At 45.1% G+C, this 12415-nt stretch overlaps 1 protein-coding gene across 2 annotated transcripts in view; it reads right to left on the bottom strand.

Annotated features, from left to right (window-relative positions):
• The window catches only part of OXCT1 (3-oxoacid CoA-transferase 1), a 172482-nt gene that overhangs the window by 158318 nt on the left and 1749 nt on the right, over window positions 1–12415 (bottom strand). For both annotated transcript variants that reach the window (XM_075540976.1, XM_075540975.1), the window contains exon 2: window positions 153–261. In XM_075540976.1, the coding sequence (XP_075397091.1) occupies window positions 153–261 (109 nt within the window). The remainder of the gene's footprint in view (window positions 1–152; window positions 262–12415) is intronic.

Below are 12415 nucleotides of genomic sequence, written 5' to 3' on the forward strand. Positions count from 1 at the left end.
AGCCTTGCTAGACTTTCTGGAAGGAGCAGTATGGTAGTCACTGCCGTTTTCAAATAGCCTGTCTCATGTCCACACCTTTGCCAGGCGGTTCCGCTGCTGCCCGCCAAACTCGAGCAAGTTTCCATACAGAGAAAAGCAATGCTGGCACTCACCGCCAACCAGTATGGTTGCACCGTCAGGAATGTCTTGTATGGCTTCCACTGGATCTGAATAAAATTTAGTTTGATGGCGATTGCTGGTTGAAAAGTAGCAAACACATCCCTGTAACAATTAGAAGTCACGATTAAGCAAAGAATGATTTGGAGACACAGCTTCGCTTTGCATGTATAGAAATGCATTTATTTTATGTATCTATCTAAGCACCCACACAGAGGCAGCTTCAAAGAGTTCAGAGAAAAATTCCGCTAGCTTTTCATTTCATTTTTCCATGAGTGATTTGAAACCCCCTGATATCTATGAGTGAGGCTTCTTCCGTGGTTATTCCTGTGGAATAAACTGGACACAGTCCATCCACAGATCCCCACAGGAGGCCCCACGTCACTGTCGTTACGACGTGAAAAACATCGCAGCGGTGACCTCTGTGGCCACCATGAAAAGATAAAAAAACAGCTGAGATATAACGACTCAAATTCACCATAGAGGCAGCGTCAAGCATCTATTTCTGATAGTACTCAAACCTTCCATTTGACGAATAGATGCTTTACTTAGAATTTACAGTGTGAAAATTACAGTAAGGACTAAGACATGATGCCCGCTCACCCCCCCAAAAAATAAAATAAAATAAGCACAGAATGGCCAACACTCCAAATCCTGATCTCCTATTAGCAGAGAAATACCTCCACGTATGGCTGGCTAGGATTGTGTCCCCTAAAACTTATGATGGAATCCGAACACCTGCACTATAATTATAAAACAGGGGCTTTCTTTGGTGAATGAAGGCATAGCAGAGTAGAAAAAACCTTAAACCAAATCATTTTTAATAGCTGTTTTGGCCCCGAGGATTACCAAACATAAGGCTTTGGGCACGGCGCCCATCAGACTTGACTGGAAAACACTCCTAAAGGTCTACAAACAGACCTGGAACTATTTATAGGCGTTTCTTTTTTTGTCCTTGGCTTTTTGCTTGTTGGGGTTTTTTGTGGTTGTTTTGTTTTCTTGTTTTGTTGTTCTTGTTTTGCTTTGTCTTGTTTTTGTACTCATTAATGTCTCTGTGTGTCTATCTAGATAAGGCAGGCAGGATAAACAATCCAGAGGAGAAAACAATGGACCGGCGGTTCGGAGGTGGGGTTGGGCACGTGGGACAACAGGACTGGGAAATAGGGAAGAAGTGTCAGTAACACTCATTTACAAGGCAGAGCCATGCCTACCAGGCTAACACATGTCCTAAGCAAGGCGAGCATGAAAAGAGTAAGCATATGGTACTTCAGGCCACCGTTCACTGGGCACGCTCGAGCAAGAGATTCAAATCAAAGTCCTACAGCCGGCAATTCCATAAACTTAGGACAGGCTGTAGTCATCTCTCCTTCTCACACTAGGGCATCTCAGCCTAAATGTCAATTCCTTAAATCTGCGAGAGGTGAGTTTGAGGGAAAGCCCGGTTCACTTAGTAAGTTTTCCACACAGAATCCTTCCGGTGTGACCTATGCAAGATGTTGGGCACCTCGAAGGGGCAGTCTAAAGTTCCAGTGGTCTAGCACACACAGTCTGGGTCACCTCGGGCTGGACAGAAACTAGGTCAAGTGTCCAGATAGGAATAGAGTACAGGGTGTATTTTCCCTTTGAGTTCTGTATAAGTATTGTTAATCATTTGTTCCTGATGAAGCCCAATCATTTTTGAATGGTGTCTTACAAAAGAGGAGGTGCACAGGGGAAGAAAGTTGCTAAGCCAGTCCTGCAGGAAAGATTCTCTTCAACGGCCAGATTTCTGACTTGGATGTCTAAGCTCCCTGCCGTTGAGTTGATCCTAACTCACAGGTGCCCTGGAGGCCAGAGTAGGCTGTATTGTGCTTCTCTGAGCCTGCAAATCTTCAGAGGGTTCGAAAGCTTCATCTTTTCATCTTTCTCCCGCAGAGCAGCTGAGGGTTTCAAAGTTGCTGACCTTTCGGGTCGCAGCCCAGCCATAAATACTACACCCCCAGGGCTCCGGAGGTTTCACAAACAAGACACTAAAACTGGAAAATAGAATGGTGGGCAGAAAAGAGGAAGAAAATTTTTTTAAAAACGAAACAAAAACGAAGCATTCTAATCCAGCCAACTCATGGTCCGGGTGAAGTTCCTGGAGCCGAGGAATTTATTCGAGTCTGTGCCAAAGACAGCAGAGAGCGGGATGTGACCCTCTGGCCCTGACACTGCAGTCAGCCCTTCTCCATGCTTACTGCAACTCCTCCCAGCTAATTCTGCTTCATGGCTTCTATCAAACAAATCTGTGAGTGTCTCCTGTGTAACGTTGCTGCCTTTCTAGCCACCTACGGGCCAAGAGTCAGCTCTTAGGAGGAAGAGGAAGGCAATGAAAGGCGTTCTTCACGCTGAAGCAGTCTAGGGGCGTAAGGCCACCCACAACTGTTTCTGTCCTCCCCAGAATGGAAGACAGGAAGTCATGAGAAAACCCATTTCCCCTGGAGGTCCGTTTTAGGTGCATGAAGAGAAACAGAGATATACAGCCAACGCAAAACAAACAAAGCAAAACCTCACACATAACTGCCTCAAAACGCCAAACTCACTGCCATCAGGTCAATTCTGACTCACAGTGACTCTATGAAAATCACAAATCCCAGCCCTTGTGGCAGTGTTTTCATTGCAAACGCCAAACATACTGAGGAGAGGCTCTCCTCCCCCACACTCCCACAAACAAACAAAAATCCCCAGAACTATTTTAGAAAATACATGTTGCACACTGACTCAGATGATTAAAAGTTAAAGGACCTTTGAAAGCATATTTCCAGAAAATATGAGAAGGGATCAAGATAAAGAATTTACAGGGATTTTTTTCCAATATTCCTATGCTGACTTAACAACTTTTTGACATTTGATATCTACTTATTAAAAGATCAGCGGTTTTTGTCTCCAGGATAGTTATTAACAAACTTGGGAGAATGTGGCTTTGTGAGTCAAACTCTAGTGTGCTTAGTCTAAAAAAGAGCCTAGTTTCAGAAGTCTGCCAAAATTGTGTGAACCCAAGAAAATTACTGTACCTTCGGAAGTCTCTTTTTTGGGGAGTTTGGGAGTGAGTTTTTGCTGTCGTTACTTTAATGCCCAAAAGGACAATAAATGGTTTTCCAGGAGTTTTCCTGGATCACAGGAGATGCTTCACTCACTCCCTCCCTGCCACCAACGTGTGTGTGACACCCAGCAACCCTCTGGGACAGCACAGACCCGCCTGGGGGTTATGAGTGTGTAACTCTGCACAGGAATAGAAAGTCTAGGAGATGGGCGTTTTAAGAACATAAACCCTTTTCCCATTCCCTACCAAGGCAATAAGATTATGCTGTCACTTTTGCAGTTTAAATCTCTCCTCTTTTCCCTGTAGTAGTTTTAAATCCTAAGCGCTTCATCTCAGGAAGACCACGTTGTACTGGGTCCTGTCGGGTCTCTGGGAGTCAGAACAGAATGCATGGCTATGAGATGGGAGTTTGGGTTTTGGAATACAGAGGGAGCCACTGTGTTGTGAGTCTTAACAAAAACGTAGCCTCCATGGAGTGCTGTCTTTCAATGTAAGAATCTTTGTCCTCTGGCAGAGTGTGTTTGGAAGTACGTTACAAAGACTCCCCTAACCGGCCCAAGAAGCATCAGCAGTCTCACCCTCAAACACTTAAGCCCTTAATGGAAACCAGGGTAACTCGGTCAAAAGCCACACACTCCTCCCCCACCCCACGGAGAAGACTGGAGGGCCCCAGAAACAATCTACCCCACGGAGAAGACTGGAGGGCCCCAGAAACAACCTCGTAGTCCTCTCTAATCCATGGTCCCTTGCCCTCTCCCACTCTCCTGAGTGCAATGGTGATGGATTGATCTAACCCCAATTGTGATTTTGGTGACACGGCTCTATTTTCTGCCTTCTAAATTAGCAATGTGGCCCCGACTCCTTCAAACACAACATGGCCTCCTGCTGATGCAGTCCCTCACGCAGGTGATTTGCCATCATCTTCTCTTTGTTATGCTGAAAACTGAATGAAGATGTCTGTATAAAATATCGTTAAATTTGGGGTCTTTCCCCCCATAGAACACCCCTGTACACCACACACGGACACACAACTGATTTTACAAGGGGTTTAGGCTTGGTTTGTTTGTTTTTCAATGAAACCTGGCCCACTGTTGTTAGGTACCAACGAGTCAGTTGGGGCTCAGAGAGACCCTAGGTACAACAGAGCGAGCGAAGCATGGCCTGCTCCTGTTTGGCCTAGACTACAGCCAATGAACTGATGCGAGCTTTGTTGGGGTTTTCACAACAAGGTTCCTACCTTTACAATTACTTCCATATGTGTGCTTACTTGCAACGAAGTGATACCATCTCAAAATTGCTAGACTGGATATTCAAAGATTACTGGGCAAGGCAGCAGAGCAAACAGCAGCGGGGGACAGTGAAACAGGGTGCCCTCATGTGGGAAACAGAAGGATTTCTCCCAAGTTGTCTCCCCCAAATATATGCCAAACTTAGCTGCTTGCAAATGACTATACACTTGGAGGTCATCAGAAGTGGATGGGGGGTGATTCTTCCATCCAGAGCAAGCAGTCACCACTGTTTATCCCACAAGTAGGGCCCACTCACATCTGATAAGGATAGTACTTGTGTGTTTCTTGACCCTAGAGAGGTCAAGCCCATCCAAGGTGACCAAGGTTAGGCCGCCATCATGAATCTAGGGTCCTCCCTTCTTGTCACATGTACACCTGTAGTTCCTCCCCTTCCTATCGTGTGTACATCCCTAGCTCATCCCTTTCCTGTTACGCCTATGCCTATTGTACATCCCCTTCCTATGATGTGTATGCCTATGGTACTGTCCCTTCCTGTGACGTGTGGTTACCTGCAATCACGCCACCCCACCCCCCAAGTAGATATAAGCCTTGGTTAGCAATAGACGGGTTCTCTAGCCCCCTGCCTGGTTCTCCAGCCTCCTGCCGGGTCTACGCCCCACCTCGCCTGGGCCACGCTGTGCGCGCACCTGGCCTGTAAGATCATGGCCATCCGGGAGGTGAGCATGCGACCATGAAATGTGTCCGACTCCATCATTGGACTCTCTCTCGTGCTCTCTATTATAATACATGTCTATCTCAACCATACCATTGTGCTTACTGAACCCGTGATTAGTGGGGAGGGGGGCTGCCCCCCGACTCATACTGCACCCTCGACCAACCTCTCAGCGAAATGGCTCGGGGTCTTCAGAGGCCTAAAGCAAGGGAGCTTGCCTATTTGGGAGGCAGCATCCTAGTGGAAACTGCACAAGGGCTGCCTTCCAACCTTGCGAATGATGCGTTCTCTTAATCAGCTTGCTCTCTGATCCTCCTCCCTGTTTCTGGGAGTCAAGGCAGCTCCCTGCCACTGCCGACATCTAGGATAGACGGGAGCTTGAGAAAACTATTTCTGGTAACATCTTTTTTTTCTTAGACACTGAATCCAAAAGGAGCTCTCACTCAAACGCCCAAACTCACTGCTCTTGAGTCAAATCAGACCCAGCGAGACCCTTTGAGACAGGGTAGAACTGCACCTGTGAGTTTCCAAAACTAACACTAACTCTTGATGGGAAGAAAGCCCCAGCTTTCTCCCGAGGAGAGGTGCGCGCGTACGGACGGCAGCTCAGCTTGAAACCGCGACACCACGAGGGATCGTTAAATTGGCCTCTATTTTGTATGTATTTTGGATATTACAACAGTGCACCATCTGCCAATTTTTTAAAAAGTCCAAGAAACAACCCCACACTTGATAGAAATTATCGAAGAAAAAAAGAGTCATGTCAGCTACATGTCTTTTCCCCTCTATCATCTGCAGAATTGCTTTCTGGTCGATATTGCTATTTGAGGATGAGAAAGGAATCGCAGCTGGATTATGCAGTACAAGAAATAATCAAACCTCTTACAGTAGAATTCCTTCCCCACCTAATCTGCTTCTCCATGGTCCCCTTCGTTTACGCTCTCCATCCTGACGCAAGGTCTGTTCACATTCATGCGCTTACCCTCTGAGGTCTTACACGGTTGAAACTACATTTACCCTATTCCCTGCGATTTTAGAATCTTCTTCCTCTCTAATCACTTCCGCCTTTCTTTCACTTAATTCCTCTTGTTCTTGGCATTCAACACCATATGCACTTGCTCGATCTTCTGGCAAAGTTAGCGCCTGACATCCTTCCTGAGTGGATTTACTTCTTAAGCTCAATCAGAACGAACCCATAAAGCATATGGCTTTTGTTTAAACATTTCAATAAGTTCTACTTTAATCACGCAGAACTATATCCCCACGTGGTATGTATCTTGCCCCTTAAGTGTACCCTGACAAAGGAAGGTTAAAGCCACTTCCTAAAGTTTCAAAATTTGAAAAACCAAAATGGGCAAGGTGAGGGGCGGGGTGGTAGGAATGAGTTGACAACGTTAGAAAAGACAAGGCAGTCATAGGCTGGTGGTTACAAAATATCAACGCTTGCAAAAAGCTATCACTGGCCAAGAAAGGGTGGCCACCTGTGTTGAAATGTTTTAGCTGCGTCTACCAAGGTCAAATATTTATCTTGGACCAAACACACAATTACACACCTGTACCATGTGAATTACACAATTACACACCTGTACCATGTAAATCTCAAGGCGCGCAGAGGCCATCTCTGGCACTAAGCTACTCACTCCAGCACAGGTGTGCTGTTTTCAAGGGATCATGTTCTAAGCTGTTCTCATGTCAGGGATCGTCCAAGGGTCCCTAAAGGAACACAGATGAAAGGATAACTGGGGAGTTCGGAAAGGTTAAGGAGTTCCCTCAGAGAAATATGACTAATAGTAACAGGGGTCCAGACAAGGGAAGAGGCAACTGGAAAGGTATAGAGATGATGTAAAAGGACTCAGAGTAATGCCGCAGGGACCTGCAGGACCACACTCTAGGCCCACCAAAATCAGACAGAGGCAGGATGTGAGTAAACACAGCATATAAGAGTTCTAACTTCGCTCCCTCCACCCTCCCGGTATCGCCACTCTCAGCACTGGTCCGGAAGGGATCATTGATCCTGGATTCCCTGTGTTTCCAGTTCCTATCTGTACCAGTGTACATCCTCTGGTCCAGCAGGATTTGTAAGGTAGAACTGGAATCATGACAGCAGGGTGGGGAGGAAGCATTTAGGAACTAGAGGAAAGTTGTATTTCATTGTTGCTACACTGCACTGACTGGCTCCTCTGCTCCCTGCAACCCTTCTGTAAGGGGATGTCCAGCTGCCCACAGATGGACTTGGGGTGAACAATCCGCACTCCCCCTCATTCACAATATGATTTTTTGTTCTTTGATGCCTGATACTCAATTCTACTCTTACACACGTGGAGCCACCAGGAGTTCGAGTCAACTAGAAAACATCTGGCTTAGTTATGTAGTGCTGCTGCAACAGAAATGCCACACGTGGGTGGTGTTAACAAACAGAAATTTATTTTATTGCAGTTTCAGAGGCTTCAAAAAACAAAACAAAATAAAAACCAACTCATTGCCACAGAGTATTGCCACAAAGTAGCTGCTGACTCATAGTGGCCCTACAGGAGAGGGCAGTGAGTGTGTAAAAAAAAAAGAGTTCTAACTTCTTTATGCACTGAGGAAGGACCATCACCCCTTTTAAGCAGGGAGAGTTCATCATTGTGATATGGGAGCCTGAACCAGGAAAGAGGCTAGGGCTGGAGGGGTGGCTGACTCATCCGTTCACTTGTGCATCTCTTCAAAAACATTTATTCTATACCAACCATTCGGAGTACCAGGAGCCCTAGTGGTGTAGCTCACTGCAAAGCCGACAGTTCAAGTGTATGAGCCGCTCCACCAGAGAAAGTTAAGGCTATCTTGCTTAGCTTAGCTTTGAAGATGAAGATCTACAACACCAGCAATTCTAGGAAACAGTACTACTCTTTCCTACAGGATCGACATGAGTCCACAGCGACTCACTGGCATTCGGTTTAGGATTATGCTAAATACCGCCAGTGACCGAATGACATCCACGCACCTACACAGAATGACACAGGATGACTGCTACTCGAATTCATGCATTAACCATCAATACCAAAAATAAGAAGTGAAAGATTTTTACCAACTTCTTTACTCTGAAACTGATCCAACATATTGTTACTTTTTTTATTGTGAATCAGGTTAAGGTTTGCAGGGAAAATCCATTTAACGTACAATCAATACACATCTTGTATCATGTGATTAATTGAATGTAATAATCCCCTCCACTTCCTCGCTGTTTCTAGTTTCCATTCCTCCTTTTGTCCCAACCCTTCCTGCCTTCCAAACTTTGTCCTCGGCCAAAAGCTGCCCAAGGTTGGTGATTCTAAGGAAGGTACACCTGCCCAGTGTTCCCCTTAGAGGCCTACTGTATTGTTCAGCTGAAAACTTGAGCCATGGGGGTGAGTTCAGTTCCAGGCCTGACTAAGACCTATAGACTCAGGGGTTCCAACATTCTTTATCAGACCAGTAAGCCTGGTCTTCTTTTTTTTTTTTTTAGTTTTGTGAAACTTGCTCTTGAACTTAAGAGTACCTAATAAAAAAAATTTAATAAAGTAAAGGAGCTGAACAGAGTTGTCTTGTCAACGTGTGGCTCAAGAACACAGAATAAAGTATTATAATAAAATATGCAAAACCTTCGGGTTAGAAAACCAAGAGGGGAAAACATGCTCAGTGTGCCTCAAACCGAAAGAGCGAAAGGAAGTAAAACATTTTTAAAAGAACTTAAGAAAATACGTCAAGCTTCACATTGCAGCATTGAAAAATTCTACAGACAAAATATTGAACATCAAAAGAAGATGAAAGGACTACACAGAATCATGGAACCACAAGAGCAGTCGACGTGCAGCCACTGCAGGAGATGCCATATGAGCCAGCACAGATGACGCGAAAGGCAGAGCCCTAGCGGCACTGAAGCCTTTCGTGATAAACAAAGTTCTAGGAAGTGGCAGAGTAACAATCAACAGATTGTTGGTCCGACAAACAGACTCGACGTGGGAAGTACTCAGTCGTTTATGCCAAGAGACTTGCAAGGCAGCTAGCCACCTGACCACCTGACTGGAACAGATCCATACCCATGCCCATTCCAAAGAAATGTGATCCCAACCTAATGAAGAAAACATCAGGCAATACTATTAATATCCCAGACAAGTAAAATCTTGCTGAAGATCAAGCAAAAAAGGCTGCTGCAGGACATTGGCAGGGGACTGTCAGAAATTCCGGCCGGATTCAGAAGCGTGTGTAGAATGAAGGATACCACTGCTGGTGACAGGTGAATCTTACCTGAAAGTAGAGAATCCTAGAAAGATACTTACCTGTGTTTCACTGAATATGGAAGCGCATTAGACTATGCACATCATAAAAAGTTATAGATAACTGTGCAAAGAATGGGAATTCCAGTACGCCTAATTGTGTTCATAGAGAAAGCTATACGCAGGCCAAGAGGAATTGGTTTATAACAAGGGATAGTGCACGATTCCAAATCAGGGGTGGTGTGAGTCACGGTTGTAGCCTAGCACCACACTTAATCAGTATGCTGAACAAATAATGCAAGAATATGGATTATGTGAAAAAGAGTTCAGCATCAGGATTGAAGCAAGCCCCATGAACAACCTTCCACGTGCAGGTGACTCAGTCTTACTTGCTGAAAAAAGGCTGGAAGCACTTATTGATGACTATCACTTTGAAATGGATTATATCCTAAAGTACAGAAGCAGGAAATCCTACCAGCTGGACCGAAAAAGCAGTATCACGATCAACAAATGTAAGACTGGATTTTTCAAGGATTTCATTTGATGAGGATCCACTATCAACACTCATTAAAGCAACAGGTGAAACGGTATATCGCACCGGGCAAACCTGCTGCCAAAGACCGCTCTCAAAGTGCTGCAAAACAAAGACGCACTCTGTGAAGACTAAAGTGCGCCTAACCCAGCCAGGAGCTTGTCAGTAGCCTCAAATGCCTGGACAGTGAACAGGGATGACCGAGGAGACGGACTGGCAGCGAATATTGAAGATTCCACAGACTACAAGAAGAAAGGGGGCAAGACGGGGCTGTCTACTCCCATGAAGTTACAGTCTCGGGAACTCACCAGGGCAGTTCTTCCATGTCCTATAGAGTTGCTATGAGTCAGCATGAACTGTAGGACAGTGAGTTTGGTTTGCCCAGGAGGAAGAACAAATCTGTCTTGGAAGAATCACAGCCAGAATGCTCCTTGGAAGCGAGGATTGTGAAACTTCTTCTCGTGTAGTTTGGACATGCTACCGGTCATAACTAATAGAGTGTCGGTATACAAGAGGAAGATCCCCCGGGAGATGGATTGACAGTGGTTTCAACAATGGGCTCCCATAGAGCTTTAATTGTGAAGACGGCACAGGATCACACAGTGTTAAGTTGCTGTCCATTGGGTGGATATGTGTCAGAATCAACTCGATGCCATTTATCAATAACATACTCAATACGGGAGAAACTGAGTTTAAGGCTAAAACAAAACAGGCATCGTCCCAGCTATGATAAAGCTTAAAAACTAGTAGATTAAATAATTACTAAACTGTGCCCCTATTTACAATAATGCACTCAGGATGCTAAGTAGAGGGCTGGGGGGGGGGGAGGTGAAAGAGTACAAAGGGCAGCCCTGAGGGACATTTCAGAAAGAGGTTCTAGGGAGTCAACGGAAGTGGACTAAGGAGGAGAGTACGGAAGGATGGTGCCAAGACTTCCAACTTACACAACTGAGTTGACAGTGGGGATCAGTTAACCACAATTTTTAAGCAGAAAGAAAGGAAGGAAGGAAGAGCCACATTAGGGCTGGTTCCGTTTGGCTCAGAAAGGGCGTGTAAGAAACATCCAGGGAGGCCACCAGTCAACAGCTGAAGCAGAATGGCCGCAGCTCAGGAGAGTCTGAAATTGGAGAGATGTGGCGTTTTCAAGAGGAGAGGTAGGTCAAGTGTTGGTGTGGTTTTCTGTTTATGTTCCCACTCATCATGTTCTGCAGGGAACGGGAAGTAGAATGAAACAAAGGAAGTCTTCAAACCTAAGCCCAAGCCAGCGCTTCTCAAAGTGGAGTCCCCAGACCAAGGCCACCCGGGAACTTGTTCATGCAGATTACTGGGCCCCACCCCAGGCCCACTAAATCAGAAACTCAGGAGCAGGCACAACATTCTATTTTAAAAGCCTCCAAGTACTGCTCAATTTGTTCCCCAATAGTTTTATTGGTACATAATTCACATATCATATGATTTAATAGTTCAATCACAGTCAGAAGATTTGTGCAATCCTCACCACAATCCATTTCAGAACAGTTTCTTCTCTTGTATTCATGGTTGTTAGCTCCCTATTCCCCCTAATCTCTCCTTTCATGCCCCCTCCAAACCAAAGCAAACTCACTGCCCTCAAGCTGATGCCAACATAGCAACCCCAGATAACAGGGTAAAACTGCCCCAGTGAGTTTCCAAAATTGTAAGAGTTGACACGCATAGAAAGCCCCATTTTTCTTCCCTAGGTAATTATTAATCCAGTGACTGTCCCTAAAGATTTATTTATCCCCTCCAAGTGCTTCTGATGCATGCTCAAGTTTGAGAGGCACTGTTAAACTATCCATTTTAAAAGAAAAATCGATTACATTTTTATATATTTACTTTTTCTTGTTACCTTATGTTTAGCAGTGAGTCCTGGTGGCATAGTGGGTTATGCATTTGGACTGCTAACTGCAAGGTCAGCAGTTCAAAATCACCAGACAATCTTGAAGAAAAAGATAAGGCTTTCTACCCCCATAGAGTGACAGTCTCAGAAACCCACATGGCAGTTCTACCCTGTCCTATCGACAGGGTTCTGCCGAATCCCTCTGTGTCGGAATAGACACCATGGCAGCGAGTTTGGTGTTATGAGTGTTATGTTTAGCAGAGGGGGGAAATTTTTTTAATAAAGGTTACTACTTAAGCTTGGCTACATAATTCGCTCATTCGTGTATTAAACGTGTGTTCAGTAGCTACTTAATGTTAATACTCAGGGAACCCAAGATCAGAGCATATAACACTAGATCCTGCTCAACCAGTAAGTTGTGTAGGCCAGGAAGACAAGAAAAGTTTGAAAGGTTAAGCAAGTACAATTACATTGAAAAGTTACCATGTATTACAGTTCAAAAGAAGTAGGGCATCAGGATTTAAGTGCTAAATAAACGCCAAGGGCACCAAGTACAAACCACTGATGGAGAGCAAAATTGCCCTGGCTGGAACATCATGAGTTAGAGC

The sequence above is a fragment of the Tenrec ecaudatus genome, chromosome 2 (assembly GCF_050624435.1).
Source record: "Tenrec ecaudatus isolate mTenEca1 chromosome 2, mTenEca1.hap1, whole genome shotgun sequence".
Classification (NCBI taxonomy): domain Eukaryota; kingdom Metazoa; phylum Chordata; class Mammalia; order Afrosoricida; family Tenrecidae; genus Tenrec; species Tenrec ecaudatus.